The 22,900-nt window shown below is 42.5% G+C and overlaps 1 protein-coding gene across 1 annotated transcript in view; it reads right to left on the reverse strand.

Moving 5' to 3' along the window:
• Nucleotides 1–455: 455 nt before the first annotated feature.
• Nucleotides 456–22,900, reverse strand: part of LOC138277681 (tetraspanin-36-like) — a 133,136-nt gene continuing 110,691 nt past the window's right edge. Inside the window, exon 7 of the mRNA XM_069219232.1 lies at nucleotides 456–2,951. Coding sequence (XP_069075333.1) covers nucleotides 2,886–2,951 — 66 coding nt within the window. The 3' untranslated portion in view covers nucleotides 456–2,885. The remainder of the gene's footprint in view (nucleotides 2,952–22,900) is intronic.

Consider the following 22,900-nt stretch of genomic DNA (forward strand, 5'->3'; position numbering starts at 1 on the left):
AGAAATCCATATAGTTTCCAGATTTTTTTTCTGTATTAATATTGTTTTTACAACTAAGTCCATATGAACTAAGGTAAGCAGCCCAGCGCATGAAAATCACTTGGACCCTATTGGGAGAATTCTTAACTGGACAACAGGAAAGGTGCAATACATTTCCATCCACCCAGTACAATGCCTACTTCATCTGCTTGTCTGTTCCCTTCCACCTCCTGGCAGTTTTTTGTCCTGCAACTCCCTGGCTGTGGGTCGTAGTCCTTATTTAAATGGAGACTCCGGATCTGAAGTGTAAAATCATGACCTAAGGAGAGAACGCTAGAACCAAAGAAGGAAATGAGATATGAAGAGTAATTCTTAGCTAAGGGATAGCTTCTCTGCCAAAAGTCCAAATCCCAAGGAAGGAAAACAATGAAGAAATAAATTGTGTGCTAGTGGGAATACATCATTTACACCTGGGAAACATCATATAATTTTTTTTATTCAAGAATAAAACGAATCGAGACACATGCCAAATGAAAAGACGCAAATAATGTAACCTACATCTACTGCCAATCACAAGTATGATAAAACAGTTCTGCTTTAGAGTATCAAATTAGTGTATACTGAGAGAGAATAACATACAGTCAAATGCACATTAAAACAATATTTTGACACAGTAAGAAAGGAAACGCATGCAGGTGCCAACATGGTGACCTGTCACATCACCTATAATTTCCAGTAGCTCTTGCTGATTTGGAGGAATAGCAGCAGTGTTGATGGGATTATAGCAACAACCCATGCCCTTATCACACCACCAGTAGCTTGTGTCAGAGCACCAACCTTACTTCTGCTGTTGAGGTGTTTCCCTAAATTTACCTTCCATGAATTTAGCCCTGTCACAACATGACATCCTTCTTGCCAGCTGGTGGATCTCAGGAAGGCCCAGTGGGGATTGCAATACGGGGTGGATGAGGCTTGCACAGTGTAGTAGTAAGATGTTCATACCCACAATACACTACACCTTGAACTTCTAGCCAGTGGTCTGAGAACTTCCATTTATTCATATTAGGCATAGCACTAGGCATGTCGATTGTCGTTGTGGGTGCATGAGTGCAAGCTGGTTCAAGACTCACGTTTACTGCATGGCCCGCTATCAGCAATTTATCAAGCTCCACTATTTTTTGGAAAAAGAAATTCCTCCTTGATTTCACTGTGGCTCTCAAGGCAGCTGGGCTACTGTGATATACAAATAACTACCAAGCCTTACATGAGCCTACCCTTGAACTCACAAGTCTCATTGCAGTCAATCTGCGTAGAAACATACAAATGGAAGTCCTGGTTCACAATATGGACCTGCCGGAACCAGCTATTGAGTTTTTAATGGAGAGCTCCCTGGCTTTAAAAAGTGGTCCAAAGCTGTGTAACTTATACAGATCTTTAGTTAAAAAATAATTGGAGAACATACTCAAGTTCCCCTTGTAATTGCAGCAGAACGTTCTCCGAGATTTGATAGAATAGCCACAAGGCAATTAACAAAGCCTGAGTTTTCCGCAAGTAGTTGGAGAAAGGTTCTGACATTTTGAAGTACACAATAATGCCAGGTTTAGTGCTAGACCAATTATGGTGCAGATCTAACATTTATGAATGCTCTCAAACCTCCTAAAATGAGCCAACCAAAAAGGGGGTAAGCTGGACTGCTGTGATGTTAATGTCCTAGATGACATGTTGATTCGTTCGAGGCTGTTCTGATTGGAAGTCAGCAGGCAATCATGATGGTGCTAACATACAACCCTATTTTTATTGGATGAGAAGCTTCCTGTGTTTGAATTACTCTAATTGGCTGGTAGCAGCCATTCTGAATATCCCTGGGCAGCCCACACCTCCTTGTCCAAAGTCTTGCCATGCAGTAATGGAAGGTCAGCTTGAACACAGGCTTTTTCTGAGTTCGGGAAACAAGTCCATCTGTTTATCTACTTTACTCATATGGCAGATTTGAGCTTTTTTTATCCCATTTTTCCTCCACAAATGAAATAAGGAGATGCAGATTTCTCTTGAGTCCCTTTTCATCTAATCTTTTCTACCAGCCCTTGCCATGAATAATCGTGGAAATTTAAGTAAGTATATGTGCACTTGCATACATTTTGTTTACCTACAAGGAAAATATTTTTCCCTATGGGGACTCCTTTTTCCTTACACTCTCTTAAATGTACATCCTTCTCTTTTCACCACTGAAGTAGTTTTGTAGGTGTTTCCTTGGTGGGAATCTACCTGGAAATATTTATGAATTCACACACAATTACACATTTGCAGGTTTTCACTGAACTTTTAGGAATTAGGAAAACCTACTACACTAGATCTATCCTGTTTGGAACTGCAAGATACAAGAGTAAGATTCCACCATTCCTGATTCTGTAAATTAGTTTGTGTTCTCTTGCTAACTGTGAGTTTTGCACACGTATGCGGGACTATGGCATGCTAATCTTTTGAGAATGACACACTATATTGGATGTTGTAGTAACCTGCAGCAGTAGTCAAGAACGTGATGCTCTAAGACAATGTCACTTGCTGGCTTAATTTTCCTATAACATGTCTACAACCTGATTTTGCCTGCTGCGGCCTACAAAGAAAGGATATAGCGTTCATACATCACTTTATACCATTGGATCAATGTAAACATTTTTATAAATTGCCTTGTACAGATCACCCCTTCTTTGTTATTTTACAGAAACAGAAAATATTGAAATTACAATTTCTGTATTCACAGTAGTGGCAGTGTGGTATTCATAGTGCATGGCACTAAAGTGCAATGTTCATTTAAATGAAGGACAAGATGTAGGTACGAAGTTGTTGGTGCCATTCTGTTCTTATGGATAGACAGCAGTAGGAAGGCCTTTAGGTCAGGGCAGGCATTAGTTTATATGCACATAATTAAAGTCACGGTTTCTGATCTGAATAATACTCAGTTTGCCAAAGACCTGAGGAGAAAATAAATATACATTTTAGAGAATTGACTATTTGTGTAGTGCAACTTTCTCAAAAATTACAACCAACAATCTTTTTGGTTAAATTATTCACCCTATTTTAAAGAACTTGGGACAAATATTCCATTACCTTTCAAACAATAAGAGATGGACTAGTACATTTTCAATTTAGGAATATTGAATAATATTATGAAAACTTGTAAAAAGGTAATTACAGTTCAGCACAAAGTCACAGTTACATAAAAAAGGGCGTCAGCAGAAAGATGAGCAAACGATATGTGCTTGCATATTTTATTTTCCACTTTCATCACCTTCAAGATAAGCTATTTACAGTTTTACAATGTATGCCATATGAGCCAATAACACAGGAAACCTTTTTTCAGGTTTCACCTGCACAGCCCTTGTGCTGTGCTTGTGAAATCTATTGTGTTTAATATAAATCTTAAATAAAAGGGGCTTACATCCTGCCCTCACACTTCATTGGTTCAGGTGCTTGCCACTTACTTTTCCTCAGTTTCTATTTGCAGTTGCACACTATTTCCTGTTGTTCTTCATGTGCCAGCTCTTATCAGGATTACGAGGCCCAAGTACTGTTTTCATCTGCTTTGCAGGAATGTCTTGTCAGTCCCTCTGCCTGCTTTGAGGAGCACATTCACCAGTCACCCAGCCCAAGCACTCTAGTGCTCCTTTTTATTTGTAAACGGAGCAGCGCAATCACCAGAACACCCCATACCCCTCGGCCCCCCAATGTGGGGCATGAGCAGGGACTCACTCTAGTGCTCCTTTCTGTTTGTAAACTGAGCAGCACACTCACTAGTCCCCCGGGGCAAAAGCAGGGACCCACTCTAGTGCTCCAGTGATTACAGCAGAAAACTTTTCACCATCTACAGGTGCCTCGTCCCATCTACAAGCTGCTCAGTTATTATCTACAATCTTTAAGTATTTGCACCTTTTTTTTTATGAAAGTGGGTACGCTGGTACAACATGTGATCAGTGTGGGTCATATTGTCGCAGTTCTGATCATTATCATTTTACTGTGTTTTAGAAGCCGCAAGTGTGTATTGCAGCACCACAGGCATTGGTGTTTATAGGGTGCGATATTTTATGGTTTGTGCCGCGATTACTGCCTAAAAATGTAATTTTTTGGCAAGAGTAATTTTGGCGATCCTACTACAGTTGAAGATCTGTTCAGGCTGTACCATCATTGCTCTGAGATTAAGTTTCAGTGTTATGTGACCAGCGTGCCCCATTCAGCTTTGCTGGTGTCATATCACATGACCCAGGCATGGCCAGTCATCAGGTTGCACTGTCCTTTGGTATGCCCAAGCTGTTCTCAGCCTTCTCCAACATTAACCAAATCGGCAGCGGCTTCCTCGACCACTCACTCATTCCCGACCATTCAGTTCAGCTGTTTACATTGCCACATGTCTGCACAACATCTGCAGAAGCTTGGCTAACAAAATGCAGGAAAAATCCACAAACCCCCCTTCGCCAATCACCTAAATAAATCGCAACAACTGGCAAACCTTTTCAGCAAATTCTACTTGGCTGTCAGTCCAGCAGCCTCACCTCACCATTTGTAGCTTGTTGAAACCAAAAACTAGTAATCTGTTCCTGCTTATACAGTTTACTGCTGGTTAAAAAACATAAGCAGTTTATACGTAATTCATTATTTCTAAAATCAAAGGCTGGCTGTGCATAATTAAATTGTACTTAAATATATTGTCTGAAATATCAGAAACGTTTGTTTTAAGGTTAATGGCATATTTGCTTTCAGTCCCTTTTCAGAGGTTTGCAAAGACATTCTTTTTCTAGGTTTAAAACCTAAGATTCATATTTGCCATCCGTTCACTGGCTCCCTTCGTGATTTTTCCTTTTTTTTTTTATTCATACACTTCTTTGAGGCAACCCACATTTTTTTGTGTTCTAGGTCGCCACCACGAAGGAGCTTTTCTTGCAGCAGTAGCAGGTAACATGCTGCAGATATTTCTTTCTTGAATTAAACTGCACACACTCCAGGTCTACTTCTAAATGAGTCTTACCCCCCTTCTGTCACATCAGAACCTGTATGCTCCCTAATTTTGAAATACTAACCAGTTTGGTAGACAACCTTTTGCGCAGTGGAGATTGGCTGCCCTTGCAGTGTTTACCACAAGGCCTGGCCATGAGGCAAGGCCCTGCGGGTAGTTCTTGCTGCCAAGTGGCTAACCCCCGCTGTGCACAACCAAAGGCTGTGCGCAGCAATGGTTGGCCGCCTGCTGAGAATTGGGTGCAACCCAAACCCCACTGTGTACAGCCAAAGGAGGTGCGCAGCGGGGTTGTGTGCCAGTGAAGGGCTGTGAACAGGGCTGGGCTATGAGGACAGGCTTTGCAGCCAACCTCTGTTGCGCACAGATTAAGGCCTTGTGCAACAGGTTTGAGGGCTTGTGGCGAGATGGGTGCAGGGCCAATTTAGAATATTGTAGCAAGGTGGCAGTATTATGTGTAATGACTGGGGCATCTTACCATGTAATACTAACACATTACCAATAAATAGACCTCAGGTTCACACCAGTAACACTTAGCTCAGTCGTGGTAGGGTGGAAAAGAGCAATCAGGCTACTTAGAGGGACATGTGTACAGCTTTTTACAACCATGACATGGACAATAAGTAATTGACACGACTCAAAAGAAATCCAACACCAATTTAGGCAAATATAGCAGATTTGTATCTTAATTTAGACACCAAAATGAACTTTGTATCTTACATACAATCGGAGTTGCAGATTTGTAAAGCATTTAAAAATAGATACACTTTTAGTTGTCAAACGATACCATTGAAGTCAATGGAGGAAAGCACAGTGTGCAGTTGTCACTTGGGGGGTGAGTTCCATGGAACCCACCTGGAGTTAGGTTCTTGCGGGTCCCTAGACCAAGTCTTAACAGACAGTATCTTGTTACCTTGCCCAGGGTTACACAGTGCAGAAGTGCTCTGGCTGTCCTTGGTGCTGACGGGATCCATGGGCACTGCTGAAGTTGCAGCACTCAACAAAAACACACTTGAAGGTAGATCTACACTCTACACTCGGAGAGTAGAGGCATTTGGAGTCCCAGGACCTGGATTCCACACCTGGAACTTCGCAACCATGTCTGGCGGCTCCAGGTGCAGAGGTAACCTTGCAGCTGTCAATCACGGAAGGGTCGCGCCGAAGATGTTTCGCCACTTGGTGGAAGGTACTTTCTGAAGGATGTATGATCTGAGCAGTGGGGTTGTTGCTGACATTGTTCACTCTTGCTGGGAGTTGCTCCAGAGACAGTGATGTCTGGGAAGGGGTCAGTTACCGGGCTGGTTAACGACAAGCCTTTGCAGCGGCAAAAGTAGTCCACAGGTACTTCGTTGGCTGGAGGTCAACAGAGTGGTGCAGAGGCTTGAAACTTGGTGTGAGCCTCACTAAAACTCTTGGGATGCAGGACCCTGACTTTCTTTGAGCTCACTCAAGAAGAGCCTGATGGGTTGCACGTCCTGTGACACAGCACAACGATTCTTCTGCAGGTTGCAGGTGACTGGTTCCACCAGTCAGGGGAGTCTGCTTCAGTTTCTGGTGCCCACTGTAGTCCCTCTTGCTAGGAGCAATGATCTTTTGCCACGGGCACTTGTCGAACACACAGCTCCAGTATATGGTCTCTTCAGGGCACTTCAGTGTCCTCTCTTTGCGCTGCTGCGAAGTCCAAAGTCTTGTTGTCGGTGACAGCGTCTTCTCTGTGACTCTTCTCTGATTCGAAGTCAGAACTGAGGTTCTGGTGCCAGGGGAGCCCCTTAAATCCTAGTTTAAGGGGTGTTAAGGGTGTGAGGGACAGTGGCTAATGGGCTACTGGTCCCTGCTGCTAGTCCGCCCCTGAGGTGGTGCCTTCCTGTGGGAGTACGTCACTTTCCTACCCACAACCCTCTAATTTCAAGGTTTGCTAACATGGCAGAACCTTTCATTGGCTGTAAAGACCTCCAAGCCCACCCTAAAGGTGTGGCTATCCTCTTGGAGATCTATGCCTCCAGAATAACTGATTTTCCTGCCTGTCAGCCTAAACAGGGCGGGAAGGGCTTTGTCCTCCAGTGGGGGACAAGAGATTACATTTCAAGGGTGGTGAAAGCCTTTGAGACTCATCGCCTTGATCACTGTAAACACTAGCCATCTGTTGTGAAGGTAAACACGCCAGCAGAAGCTTCAAAGGAAACATGTAATTTAATCAGGAGCTCTTCCAAAGCGACACTGTCTCTTTCCCTATCAGCAAGCCAACTATCGGGAAAGGAACGTCGCACCACATTCTACAAGTTTGGCTCGAGGCTAAATATGTAAACAGCCACGAGCCACATCACGACATATCCCTCTCCGTTAACAACATTGAGGAGAATAGAAAACCCAAAACAATACATAAGAGAATCAACAAAATAACACAACAAAAACATTACAACCAGAAACTAAAGATTAAGGCCCGTATTTATACTTTTTTTAGCGCCGCATTTGCGCCGCTTTTTGATGCAAAACGGCGCAAACCTACAAAATACAATGGCATTTTGCAAGTTTGCGCCGTTTTTGCGTCAAAAAACGACGCAAATGCGGCGCAAAAAAAGTATAAATACGGGCCTAAATATACTAACAGAACACATAAATAAATTAAGGCATTAAGTTACATAATCATTCAAAAATGTGGGTGGCCTACTAACCCTAGGAATCCTTTCCTTCAAATCACTAGAGGATGAACACATAGCGTTCATGGCAACACCACCCCCATCCTGAACACATTCACCCTCCTGATATCTACAAGGTCCTACAACATCTTCATCACTCATCAGCATATAACCACTACAATCATCACTGCTCAACTCACTGTTCCCAGACCAATGAGAAGCAAATTTAGCGACCCGTCTAAAGCTCCAACGCTGCCCATTTTCAAGCAACACATGCCACCTGTAAACATTTCGAACTTTGAAAGGACCTAAAAACTTGCAAACTCCTTTTTTTATTCTTCCAGTCTTGATTTTCACCCAATCACCCGGCTTAATCTTTGCATCATTACACCTTAACTCACTTATATGCTCACCCTCATACTCACTACAACCTTTGATCAATTTCTCCATCCATGAAGTTTTGAGTTTACCCACCGGTTTCCTGCCTCTCATGATCTCAAATGGTACCCTCCCAGAAACAAGATTCTCAGTGGATCGATGCGCCCATACCATATCTGAAATTACCAAGTCAACATCCAAACTGTTAACAACAGCCAGTTGTAGCCCACCTTTAATCATGCGGTTAGCCCGTTCAACAATACCATTTGCACGAGGATTGTACAACACTGTACGTATATGCTTCACTCCACAAGCGTCCAGAAACACTTTCATCTCATAAGACATCAACTGTGTACCATTGTCAGTGATCAGCACCACAGGAAACCCCTCTTCAGTAAAAATCTCCCTCAAAACACTTATGGTCGCAGCAGTCGTAACTTCTGACATAAACTTGACAATAAGCCATTTGGAATGTACATCCACCATAACCAGTGCAAATCTCTTACCTCTGCCTACACCGGCCAAAGGTCCAATAAACTCCATGCACACACTATGCCACGGCCTACCTGGGTCAGCTATATTACCTCCATCAGACTGTCTTCCCACTTTTAACCTTTTCTCACTTTTTAGACACACCGAACACCTCTCAACCCATCTCACCACATCATCATCCATCCCAGGCCACCAAAACTCCATTCTCAACCTCCTTTTGGTAATTGTTTGTCCCAGATGACCCTCATGCGCAATATCAAACAATTTTTTCCGTACACCTCCTGGTGGGACAATCTTCTCTCCACGCAATATTATCCTCCCATCAACCTCTGAGAGTTCATCTAACACCTTGTTAAACGGTCGTACCAACACGGGAAGAGTACTATCTCTTCTGCCACCCTTTCTTACCAATTCAATGACCCTCTCTAAAATCACATCATCCTTCATTGCCATATCCCTTTCTGTTTCATTCACAACTCCTTTACTCCATTGCGTAACTTCACACACCGATGCTACCGCACCCTCACACTCACTCTCTTGTACATTCACTTTATCCACCATTTGCCAATCAAGAGCCAAACGAGAAAGACAATCAGCCTGTACATTCTTCCACCCAGGAATGAACTCAACATTGTAGTTATATTCTTGTAGACGTGAAGCTAATCTTGCTAGTCTCACTGAGCCCTTACCAGTCCCACCAGGTGACAAAATTTTAAGCAAAGGCTTATGATCTGTACGCAACGTGATGTTACTACCCCATACATATGTACGAAAGTATTCCACACCCCATGCTGCAGCCAATGCCTCTCGTTCAATAACTGCATAACATCTCTCTGCAGCTGTTAACGTGCGAGAAGCAAAGGCAACAGTTTTCTCAACAGATCCATGCCACTGTGACAAAACCGCACCAATGCCCAGTGCGCTTGCATCAACAGTGATAATGTTTTTTTTTCTTGTGTCAAAAGGTACCAAGACACCCGCACCACACACCTCATCTTTGATCAATTGAAAACATTGACTCTGTGCCATTCCCCACTCAAAACTTGCTCCCTTGCGTAAGAGCACCTTTAAACATTCAGTTTTGCTAGCAAAGTCTTTGACAAACTTGGAGAAATATTCGATAAGCCCCAAAAATGACCGTAATTGATCTGTGTCTTTAGGAGCTGGCGCCGACCTGATGGCATTAAGTAAGTCTTTTTTTGGTTTAACACCTTCCTGCGATATCGAATGTCCAAGATACTCCACCTCCTTCATCAAAAACTGACACTTTTCTTGACGTAATGTCAACCCAGACTCCAAAAGTCTGTCTAACACCCTCTTCAATGTGATATTGTGATTTTCAATTGTATTGCCAAAAACAAGAATGTCATCTTGAAAAAAGAGTACATTTTCCAAACCATTAAAAATATGACCCATCATCCTCTGAAATACACTGGCAGCAGATGCCAATCCAAAAGGCATCCGGGTAAACTGGTACGTGCCCTCCATAGTGATAAAAGCAGTGAGAGCCTTGGACGATGGATGAAGTCTTATTTGATGATAAGCGTGCTTGAGGTCCAACTTGGAAAAGTACTTGGCATCTTTCATCAGTAAGATCATCTCATTGATGTTAGGCAAAGGAAAATTGTCAGTTATGATGCTTTGATTCAAACCTCTCAGGTCCACACAGAGTCTCAAACTTCCATCTTTTTTTTTTTTAAATAACAACGGGTGACAACCATTCTGAGGCTTCCACAGTTTCAATGACACCATTGTCAAGCATTTCGTTCAGAAGTTCCTTAACACCACCCTTTACTGACACTGATATTTTTCTGATTTTGTGCTGAACCGGAACAACACCCGGTTTCAATTTAATTTAAAGGATATAATTTCTTAACTCCCCCATTTCATCTCTAAACACCTCCCTGGCACCTTCCAGGATATCACCTACTGACACATCATCAATAACAGTAACCTGGCTAGGAGCACATGGATTGATGACAATGCACAGATCATATTGATGTTGCCAACCCAAAATTGGTGGTCCAGATTCTGCCACATAGACTTTGCCTACCACCTTCCCTCCCTTAAACCTTATTTCTGTAAGCATGTATCCAATAATATCTATTTGTTCACCCTGATAGCCGCCAGGATTAATGTCTTTCGGCAACAATCTGGCTGACGGCCACTTCTGAAGAAACAAATCCTTAGGAACAATGGTATAAAGTGAACCAGAATCTATCATCAAATTTACAGGCACATTCTTTACAATAAATTCAGCTTTAGGCCTCTGCATCCTCTTCACTCGTACTGCAACATTATCAAACTCAGACACACAAAGCACCCTCTCTAGCTTGTTGTTCATGGATGTACTACCACCAGCATCTGCGACAGTGGCCACTTTCCCTTTAACATGTTCCCTCTCTCTACACATTCTCGCAAAGTGCCCCTTGCGTCCACACCTCCGACACTCTTTCCCTTGTGCAAAACAATTTTTGAATTCTGAAGTGTGAAATTTACTACCACACTTCCCACATACCTTGCTATTAATCTTGCTAGAATTGAAGGAAGTATTGACAACTTTGTCACACAGCTATTTATTCAGAACCGCTACGTCACCCTCAACCAATGATACCTCCCCAATTTCTTTGACCCCTCTCCTGTCCATCTGCTTCATACATAGCTCTGACTCTTATACAACCTTTGCGATTTCTATGGCATCTTTCAATTTCAGGTCTTTCGCCGCCCACAATCTTTCTTGCATCTTCTTGCTCCTACACTGTACTATAAGTTGATCTCTAATTAATTCCTCAGTCATTGCTCCAAACCTACATTTTACAGAAAGTTCTCTTAAACGAGCAACAAATTCATCAATCGACTCGCCCTCTCTCTGAGGTTGCGTGTAAAATTTGTACCTTTGCAAAACTACATTTTCCACTTTAGCAAACCTTACTTCCAATTTCCGTCTAGCTTCCAAAAAAACATCATCTATGGACTGCCCATCCTGATCAACTGCTTTTGGAAGATATTTGAAAACATGTTGTCCTTCATTACCCAAGGAACTAAGTAAAATGGCTTTCTTCCTGTTTGAAGAGAACCCCAAGCCATCTAAAGCTTCTAAGTAATTGTCAAAAATATCAATCCACTCTTCCCACGGTATAGGTGGATTCCCAGGTTGAGCTAAGAACAAAGGTGGCAAATGTATCGCAGAGGTTGTGATCTCCATGGTCTTGACCCAAACAAAGAATTAAATGTACCGAGTGTCCAATATGGTGATAAATACACAAAATGCCAAAGTAAATAATGTTACTAAGAAGCAGATGCATCCATCACCATTAAAATGAAGAAGAAATGGAATAATGTCATTAACGGCGTCAGAAGACAGATCCAGGTGTGCCCATCACCGTAATAGGCACCTTCATTACAATCCTGTTGATATATTAACCGTGCATACAGTAGATGTTCTCCAAATGTTACTCATGTGCCATTAAACGTAATGAGAATTATCCCAACAACTCAAGATGGCTGCCAGAACTGTTGCTAGGAGACTCAGAGACAACTGCAGCGTTGCTAGGTAACTCGGACACGGAGACAACTGCGCAAGCGTCCGTAAATAAAACGCCGTTCATCTGACAATATACTTCAATAAAAAGTCTAGTGATCCGATTGTGATCATCAATTAAGTTTTAACAAGCACCTTGCTGATGATATCCATAAACATCTTTACCGACTGCTCTTACTGTGGGTCCCATGCATCTGCGTTGGAAGAGGTAAGTCAGATGCTGACCTTCGTCGCCATAAAAATGTTGTGAAGGTAAACACGCCAGCACAAGCTTCAAAGGAAACATGTAATTTAATCAGGAGCTCTTCCAACGCGACGCTGTCTCTTTCCCGATCAGCAAGCCAACTGTCGGGAAAGGAACGTCGCACCACGTTCTACAAGTTTGGCTCGAGGCTAAATATGTAAACAGCCACGAGCCACATCACAACACCATCCTGGGGGGGTAGACTTGTGACCTCCTCCCTGCCCAGGCCTTTTGTCTCAGTCCTGGGGAAAGTGTTAGAACAACCAATAGGAGGCAGACTCTTGTCTTGATGGAAAATGGCTCGGGGAGTGCACCAAGGCAAGAGAAAGCTGGCAACTTGGTGGGCATCCTCTAAGGGTGCCATCAGGGTACATGCTAGCTAATCCTGGGCATGAGAACCAGGCTCAGGGATAAAAAGCACAGTGTTTGACATCAAACACAGAGGAAATCGGTTGGGCCATCATCGAGCTGGACATCTGGCATTTGCCCACGTGCCAGCCCATGTTATCCTATGGCCTAACAGTCACTTTCGGTAGCATTACATTTTCAATGCTATGACAGGGTCATATATGCTTCTGCATATATGTCCTCACTCATAACAAAGTGCACCCTGCCTCCTGGGCTATAGGACGCTTGCATCAGGGGTGAGTGACCTATACTATGGGCAGTGAAGGGACTCTGTCTGCACTTGGTGTGGGCAGAGTCAAACTCGAGCAGACAAGCTGATCATGAAGGCTGACATGACAGCTCTGCAGGCCTTGCTTTTACTCGGGCCAAGCAGGGTGGCACAATCAGTGCTGAAGCCCTAGTGACCCCTTTACCATTCCTGTCCTGGGTACTAGGGCCTTACAGGGGTGGTAAAGTCCTTGCCAATAGGGTCTACAAAATCACAATACAATTTAAGGGAAACAGCACTGGCACTGAGGTCTGATTAGCAGGACACAGTGAATTTTCAGATCAGAAAATACACAGCATCAAGCAGCAAAAAGTGGGGGGTGACCATCCAGAAAGGGCACTTTACAACAAATGTGTCGAAAAACACCAGAAATTCACTAAAATAACCAAAGGTTGAAGTGACGTTATAGTAGATGGTGAAATGAATCAGAAACTAATGTTAAAAACACTGAAACCCCACCACGCACTTATTATGACCTCACACATTAAATGACTCATGACGTTAAACGACATAATAGATTACATCACTCATCAGATTTGAAGAACAATATTGTTCAAATTTATTATAATTTGCATATTTTAGTGGTTTCGTGTTTTTTAACAATAGTTCTTGTCTCATTTCAACACCTAACAAAAATATCACTTTAACCTTTGCTTTATTATTGAATATGTATGTGTGAATATGTGAGTGTGTGTTTTGTATTGCACAAAATGCAGACAATTTGGTTCCATATAAACCTATGTTTCCCAGGAAACTTCAAATATAGGAAATGTTTCATGTTTACATGTGAAGAACAGATTTCATCATCAAAATGACAGTCCCTAACCCACTCTGCAGAGCTTTAAAATTATAAGGACTACCTGGATTATGTGGCATGGAGGATCAAATCTTGTGGAAAAGTTATCTAAATTATGTAGCAAAACAATGCAAATTACGCAGCACATTCTTTGTCAGCTTAATGGTTATCCTTTTGGGATACAACAGTTTTTGGTGAAATATGAACATTTTGCACATTATGTCCCAAATTATCTGACAAATGCAGTAGATTTATATTTATACAGAAAATGCCGCAGCCATTGAATAGCCTAAGTTCACTGACCCTGCCAAATGACCTTTATTATATTATCAATTTATTTAAGAAATGTAAACACACCCTAGACATTCTACTTCCACTCAATGCCCATTATTACCAGAACCTTGAAGAAAACAACTTTTTTCAAGTAAACTGCTGCAAAGTAATCATGTAATATCAAAAAGTACATAACAGGTACCAGCTATCGGGTTCTTGGTTAATGATGTAGCCTGAACTTCTCAATGGCAAGATTGAACCATATAATGTACTTATGTATTGTCTCTATATATAATGTTCTTCTGTCCTAAACTAAGAAATATATCCCGATACACAGCTTGAAGATGTTATGACAAATTAATATCAGAGTTTTGTGTTAAATAGAAGACTTATGGGCTACGCCTAGTTAGTGGTTCCTTAAAGTGTGACATGGAAAATAGTTTCTACTGTTAGGCTAACTTATAAAATAGGGCCTTAGAAAAATATGTAATTTTGTTGGTTTAATGACATTTCTTACAGTCAAGAAGATTGTGTTATATTACATTAAAAACATTGCACATGAAAAGCCTTTTTGCTTAAAGACGTACTTGGATAAAATCATTTCAGGCTGTGAACTAGAGGTTAATCAATTTTTGCTAAAACTCTTTCAAAGGTTACAAATGTTATTTTTATCACCAGTTTATCATAGACATAACAATAGCAACGCAGAAAGAACAAATCAGATTGGTAACAATACCTGTGTGATAAAATCAGTGCCAAAACAGATCCAGATGAATGTAGTGTTATATAGGTTATATCTTATTTACCTACAGTTTTGAATAATAATTATGCAGTGTTTGTACATGTGTGTGTGTGACTGTGTATCACTGTTGAGGGTGGGGAGATGCTATGATTCATGAGAGGTGATGCCCCAAGTGAATCATCCTGCTTAATGACTGCAGTGAAAAACTACATTTAGAATGTTATTCACCTTAGTGATGCTCACTGAAAACCATACATAACTGTGGAATAAATTAATCTTGAAAGTGTGATTAATGATTGTCTGCACTGACCTCTTAAAAACTGCTACAGGTGGGAAAATATAATGACTTGTGTACTATGGATGTTGCATGATCACACCTAATGGCTCTAATAGCGAGGGAAAGGCAAAGATCAGGCTGGGAGAGGGGAGTATTTTATAATATTTTGGAAGAATCAAGGCTGGAACAGTGAAGTGTTTTGCTTTCCTTTGGAAATCACCACAGTTCTGGGCTGTCGCAGCCACAAAAGCTATTTGGTGATTGACGACATTTCCACATGAGGTTTGGGTAATTTAATCTTAAATTTCTTTCCAAGACACGGGGATTTGTTAACAATTTTGTCTATGTCTTAAAAAGAAGGTGGAAATCTCGTAGACTCATTAATAATATAAGTATTGGTGATCTTAGAAGCCAACAATGTACTTCACCAAGCAGGATTTTAGAGGACCATTTATGTGTAAGGCAATATCACAAAATAAAATGATGGATGGAGTGTTGAAACTTTTCAAACACTCACCCCCAGTCACAGATCTGGGTTTAATCCATTGTTGTTTTGCTTGTCACGTCACCCCAGTTTGGACCCCCTTATGTGTAAGAGACATGATTTTCTTGCATTTACTTTTACTTTAGAGTAATTTCTCTAAGCGGGATCCAAAGAATGCCAACGCATAATTCAGTTGACATTTAAATTCTCTGTAAGGATGAAAGTTCTCAACTACCTGTGCAGCTGGCATCCCTCACATGTTTCCATTCTCTCAAGAAGGGCCACACCTTTAAGTTGTATTTTTGCTAACAATATCCATAGGGACCCTCAAAGGACAGAGTAGTAAAGTGGTACCCTTGGGGTCAGACCAATTTACCATTCATAAGGGGGTTGTTTCTCTTAGATCCTTAACCCCTTCAGATCGAGCCCACAATGGTGGCAGCTGATTTGTAGGTTTTGTCTAAAGCTCTCTAATTCTTAGTTAGGCTGTAATGGGGGTTCAGGCGCTTTCACCATCTGCCTTGGAAACAGTCATGCACTTACAACTAGAGTGTCTTCAGGGGAGATGACTGGTCTATTGACATTACACCAGGCAGGAGCTCGCAATGACGGTGCCTCACAGTCCATGAGTCTCCATGCCATCTGTTCCTGCTGGCAATAGGCGTCCTGGCTCCACTCTTAATACAGCTTTAGCTGCCTGTGATAGACTGGAGATGTAGCAGACATAAGCTACAGCTGACGAGCAAAGAAGCCAGAGTTTGTTGTTCAGCCTTCCATTGCAGATGGGGTCTGAGGAAACTCTTACTTTCGTCTGATGACTTCTACCATCTATGAATCTGTGACTAATATAAGGTATTACTATGTGCAGGATATCACAGGGTGGAAGCTGGCATCTTTAAATTCCTCACAGACTGTCACAGTTCTTCAAAAAAGGAGGTAAGCTCTGGTTTCACTTTTCTGGTGACTGGAGGATGCTTGGTAGGAGAATCATTGGCCTGCTTGTCTAAAAATGCATTTTAAACTATTCCTTATAGGTATTTTTCTGGGTATAAACATGGTGTAATTTAAAATTGGAATGTTGGTATTTTATTCAGTCACTGTGTTTTAGTAATGAATGGAGGTCACCACCAAAACGGTATTTTTTAGGCAAGCTTCTTGTTCAAGAGAGAAGAAACCTGAAGTGAAGGAAATAACATAGTTAGAGAAACCACTGATTGACCTATTTTAGAAGTCTGATTTCTTTATGAATGTTTTGCATTATCCTTGACCAGCTATATCACTAATCTATTAGCTGTTGTGATATTGAGTAAAGTGGCAGGTTAGTACACTCACTTCCGATCCGTTAGAGCGTGCCTTTTTAATACGGACAGCACCAAACATGAAAACATTACCTCTGCTGAGTAGCTCCTAAAGGACTACTGTTGGACCTGGTCCTTTTTGCGGATTCATCCCCAGACTTTTTGCCTCCTTATTCCTATTTTTACTGAACTCTTGTTGTTGGCTCTAGGACTCTGAGCACTTTATCAATGCTGACCAGTGCTAAAGGGCAGGCACTCTCCCTTCTAAAGTTGGTATGAATGGTTACACCTAGTTGGCACATTTAATTTACCTGTAAGTCCCTTGTACAGTGACATCTCCATGCCCAGGGCCTGTAAATTAAAAGCTACTAGTGGGCCTGCAGCGCTGCTTGCGCCACCCACAGAAGTAGCCTTTCAAACCTGTCTCGGACCTGCTAGTGCAGGGCCTGCGCTTCTGCCACAGGGACCTGGCATCTAACTTACCAGCCCCAGAACTCCCCTTTTACTATATGTAAGTCACCACTAAGGTAGGCCCTACCTAGCACTATGGGCAGGATGCTATATATGTAGAAAGCAGGACATGTGCCTAATAGCGTGGCCTGTCCTGGTAGTAACAAACAACCTATTTTGTTTCTCACTGCTGTGAGTGCTGCCTTCTCTTAGGATTGCATTGGAAATGTCCTGCCTTATGTCAAGGGGGTATTGTCTGATTTATGAGGGGCAGCATAGGCATGTTTGGTATGGGTGTAATGGTAGTGAGAAATGCTGCTTACTGGTGTAGGTGGATTTTTTTATTATCATTATAGAAATCCACTTCTAGAAAGTAAGCATTTTTTTATTCTTATGACTGATGTTTTGCAGCTTGACTCGAATCTATGTCTGGGCAGAGTGACAGTTGAGCTTTGTGCATACTTTCCAGACAGCCTGTACACAGGGAGGGTGGAGGTGCAACAGAGGTGCATCTGCATTTTCAATGGTCTTTCTGGGCTGAGAGAAGGGGAAGCGGGGTACACTTGCATCTTTAAAGGCTGCACCCTGGCCTCACACAAAGGGCTCTTTACCCCCAACTGGTGTCTGGAGCCTGTGCTGGAGGGGAGAGGGGACACTCCTGGAACCAGTTGTAATTGGTTGGAACCTCCTTTCTCCCTTTTTGCAAAACTGAGTATAAGTACAGGGGAGTTTTACCCAACAATGAGAGACACTTGACTCTTTTAACATACTTGTAACTGGACACAGAATGCTGCTGGAGGGACTCACCAGGAACCACCTTGGACTGCTGTACTGACCTGTGACCTGCTGGGTCACTAGGAGGAACTGCCACTGACTGCAATCCTTTGTGCTGGCCTGCCAGTGGGCCCTGCCTCTCTGTGCTCCATCTTTGTGTCCCCAGGTGCTGGGTGCTGTGGCTCCTGACCCCTGTAATTGCCTGCTTACAGTGTGTGAGGAGTGCTGTTCTTGCCTTCTTTTGAAGGGGCATAGTGCCTTGTGAGAGCTCCGCTTTAATTGCTTAGCGCCTTGAGAGCACCAGTGGTTTTACTCTCTAAAGTGCTTGGAACGCGCTTCCTCTTTTACTTGCCGTCGGAGAATCACTGATGCGACCCGGGTGTTTTGAAATTGACGAGTGCGTTAGAAATGCGCACTTTAAAGTGCCCCCAGGACTCAACTAAAGCAAAGGCTGGAGCGAGTGTACTCCTATGGGTACCCCCAGGGCAAAGTACACCACCAGGGCACCAGCAGGCCCCAACTATTGCCTGATCACCCCTGCGGCCAGGGCAGGCTTCATTGGACTCGCGCACCAGGTCGGGTGCGGGCGAGCCAGCTAGTGTGGGCAGGACAGGCAGAGAGGAGGCCTCATTGGAGATCACCCGCTACACTGGGCCCCAAAGTCAGCATTGTGAGGACGGGCGGGCATGAGGCCCCACTGGAGCTTGTTGGCACCCTAGTTTGGGCGTGGGCCCCAGGAAGGGCCCCTACATAAAAGTGGAGGGAGTGCGTGCCACCCCATTTCCCCCAACCATAACGCGGCTTCCATTTTGGAACCAAGGAGCGCCGGGGACATTTGTTTTCCCCGCGGCACTCAAGGTGCCTCCATGCCAAATGCAGGTACCTTTGGTGTTCCGTGTAAGGACATTATGAGGATGTTATGTTAACCTGTTTTTTTTATCTGACTTGCCATATGATTGATAATGTTCCTGTTATGGGCATTTATGCTAATCTGTGTTTATGACTTGCCATGTGTTTCCTAATGTTCCTGGTATGGGCATTTTAGAGTATCTTGTGACGTGCATTATTCTAGTAATGTTTTTCCGGACTACTGCTTATGTTGCAGAATAATGAGTAACCTGTGTGTTATATGTGACTATTGCTGCTGGTTTCTGCAGGGTAATAGTAATGTGTAATGTTCTGACAACTGCTTGGGTAGCAGGGTATTACTGACATGTTGTGTTTGGTCTAATGATGTTGTGTACCACACAGTCTATTTTTATATAACTTGGTGTTATGTTTCCTTTGTGGTGGAAATAGTGTGTCACATGTGTTGTTTGTGTTGTGCAAACGCTTTACACATTGCCTATGTGATAGGCCTGACTGCTCATGTCAAGCTACCAAGGGGGTGAGCAGGGGTTATCTTGGGTGTGTAACTCCCTCGCCCTGACTAGAATGGGTGGGTTCTGCCTGGCTTAGGTGGATACCCTAGCCAACCGGAAACCCCTTTTCTAACAAATACCAACTTCAATTTTTTATTGTAAATTTCCGCTCCACAATATTAAAAACGTGATAATTTTTTCTAAAAGGTAAGGTTGAAATGTAATAGTTTATCTAGCTATACTGCACGTTTCATCATGACCATACATATTCATAATAATCTGATGCATGGGACCCAGCATGTTACTTTAACCCGTTGAGTGCCCTGGATGTAACGGTTACGTCCTGGGCAGTACCACTCAGGTGCCTAGGACGTAACCGTTACGCTCCCCCTGGGGGCCTGGCACTCCCCTCCCCTGGGCAGGGATGGAAGGGAAATTGCTTCCGCTTCCCCTCTGAATCCCCCCTGACTCCCCCGGAACGTCTGATGATGTCAGCATGCAATCGCGTGCTGACCTCATCGGAGGCCCGTTCCTACAGGCTGGAAGCTCAGCTTTCAGCGCCGATCGTAGGAGGAATGCTTTTGCATTTCTCCTCCGATAACGTGGAGGGGACGCGAAAGACATCAAAGGAAAGGAAAGTGTAATAAATAAGCTCAATTTCAGACTCCAAGGAATATGAAGTAGGTCCTTTTATTTGAACATCTCATCCACCATCCAGCAAGTCCAACAGCTCCCTTTACTCTGATCTTCATCTCCATGGCAGCATTCCACATTCTACTGTTATGTCATGGATGACCTCAGCCCAAGGAAAGCTAGTGAGCATTCCAATCAGGCTGAACTCATCCAAAGCCTATCCCACACATCTTCCCTCTTAACATTGAACAAAGACAAAATAAAATAAAACAAAACAATTATCACTTCCCTTTAACTTTAACTACTCTATTAAGATTCCATATTCTGCCATCCTTAATCTTGACAGCATTTCTAAACAGTTTGATAACTTCAAATGGTCCTAAAAATTTACGTTCACTTTTGCACAAAGTTGGTTTCCTCACCATAACACGATCTCCAACCTTTACATCAAAAAGATGTGCACCTCTCTTATCATCAAAGTATTCTTTCCTCTTTTGCACACAGACTTTCTCAAAATCATCTTCTTCACTCATGAGAATCTTATATTCCAGAGCATCCTTACTCCAATACACCCAGGCAGGCGAGAGAGAGGTATTAGCTTTCCGACCTCTGAAAAGGTCAAAAGGAACCTTCCCCGTAGTGGAATGAGGTGTGACTCTGTATGTATAAAGAAACTTTTTCAAACCTTCTTTCCAGTCTCTGTTCGACGCAACCTCCAACTGAATACACTCCTTCACACACCTGTTGAATCTCTCTACAGTACCATTACCTTCTGGATGATACAAAGAACACTTTCTGTGCTGAATCCCATATTTTTGTAAAAACTCTTCCATTTCTTTTGATACAAACTGTGGTCCATTGTCAGTCACTATAGCTTCAGGGATACCTTCACGACCAAAAACATCCTTAAAAAAGTCAATAATCCTTCTAGACTCAGTGGAACCATATATACCAATCTCAGCCCGCCTTGAGAATTGATCAATCAAAATTATCAAATAATTTGATGCACTTCTCCCACCTATGGGTCCAATAATATCTACTGCCACTACTTCCCAAGGTTTTCGCGGCCTATCCCTTATGCACATAGGAGGAACCCTAGTCTTGTAAATCTTGTCACTGCAACAACAGTCTGCACAGTCCCTCACAAATCTTTTAACCATCAAATCCATTCCCGGCCACCAATAATCTAACCAAATCCTTGCCTTCGTCCTGCTCATACCTTGGTGTCCCTCATGTCCCAGCTCAATAATTTTGTTCCTCAATTCTGTAGGGACAACTAACCTCAGACCACGTAAGAGGATACCATCTTCCATTGACAATTCATCTTTCACCCTCCAGAAACTCACCAGATCTTTGTCCTGTTTAACCTCAAACCTCCAACCACATTTGATCTGTTCACACACACGTTGTAAAATCTTATCCTCACCCACAACTCTTACCCACTCATCCTGTTTTATCACACTTCCGGTAACCATGCACACCAAGATATTACGTTGTATCCCTTTCTCAGGAAGCTCTTCAACTTCCGAAGTCAATCTGGAAAGGCAGTCTGCAACTTTATTATATGACCCCGGAACATAGTGCACTGTATAATAATAATCCTGAAGACTGACCACCCATTTGCTGATTCTACTGGAGATCAAATCTAGGCCCTTTTTCATAAACACCTCAACGAGAGGTTTGTGGTCAGTAAATATTTCAAATTCTTTACCCCACACAAAATTTCTTAATTTCTTAATCGGCCAAAACACACGCCTCTTTCTCTATAGTGGAGTAGTTGATCTCTGCTCCTCTTAAAGTCCTTGAACAGAAGACTATGGGCTTAAGAATTCCATCATCCACATCCTGTAATAACACCGCTCCCAATCCAGTCTCACAAGCATCAGTCATAATTACACATTTCTTGTAGGGATTAAAAGATTTCAATGACCCACTTGAAGACAACTCTGCTTTGATCTCATCAACCTCTCTCTGACATTCACTGTCCCACACAAACTCAGAATTTTTCTTAACTAATTTTTGCATGCAGAGTGTCTTGGATGATAAGTTAGGAAGAAATTTAGCATGAAATTCTAGCATTCCAAAAAACGATAACAATTCTTTTTTTTTTTCCGGAGCACGCAAGCTCATTATACTCTTCACCAATTCTGCTATGGGACATAATCCATCTGCAGTGATTTTATGTTCCAGATATTCCACTTCAGTTTTCCCAAACAAACATTTTTTAGGCTTTATAGTCAGACCATGCTCTCGGAGTATACTTAAAACTCTCTTAACTCTCAAGTTATGTTCATCTTCACTCCTTCCATGTATCAAAATGTCGTCTTGATAAAACTTAACACCAGCTTCCGAACCAAACAAGTTATACATGAGACGTTGAAACACAGCAGCCGCTGAGACTAACCCAAAAGGCATTCTTATGAACCTGAATGTTCCAAACGGAGTGATGAAGGTGGTATAATTTCGCGAATCTGGATGCAATTTGATCTGATGGTAAGCAGAGGTTAAGTCGATTTTACTAAAATATTTTGAACCTGACAGCATCGTGACCATCTCCGTGATGTTAGGTAAGGGAAATTGATCGCTGACCACACATTTATTGAGGTTCCTCAAATCTATGCATAGTCTTAACTCTCCTGTCGGCTTCCTTGCTACGACGATCGGAGAAATCCATTCAGCTGACTCGACCGGCTCAATGATGCCTTCATCACAAAGTCTTTTAATCTCTTTCTCTACATCTTCTTTCAAAGAGATAGGAATAGGACGAACTTTCGAAGCTACAGGAATGGAGCCTTTTTTAAATTTTATTTGATGAGAATACTTCTTAAGACATCCTAACTTCCCGCTAAAAACTTCCTTGA

The sequence above is a fragment of the Pleurodeles waltl genome, chromosome 1_1 (genome assembly GCF_031143425.1).
Source record: "Pleurodeles waltl isolate 20211129_DDA chromosome 1_1, aPleWal1.hap1.20221129, whole genome shotgun sequence".
Lineage (NCBI taxonomy): Eukaryota > Metazoa > Chordata > Amphibia > Caudata > Salamandridae > Pleurodeles > Pleurodeles waltl.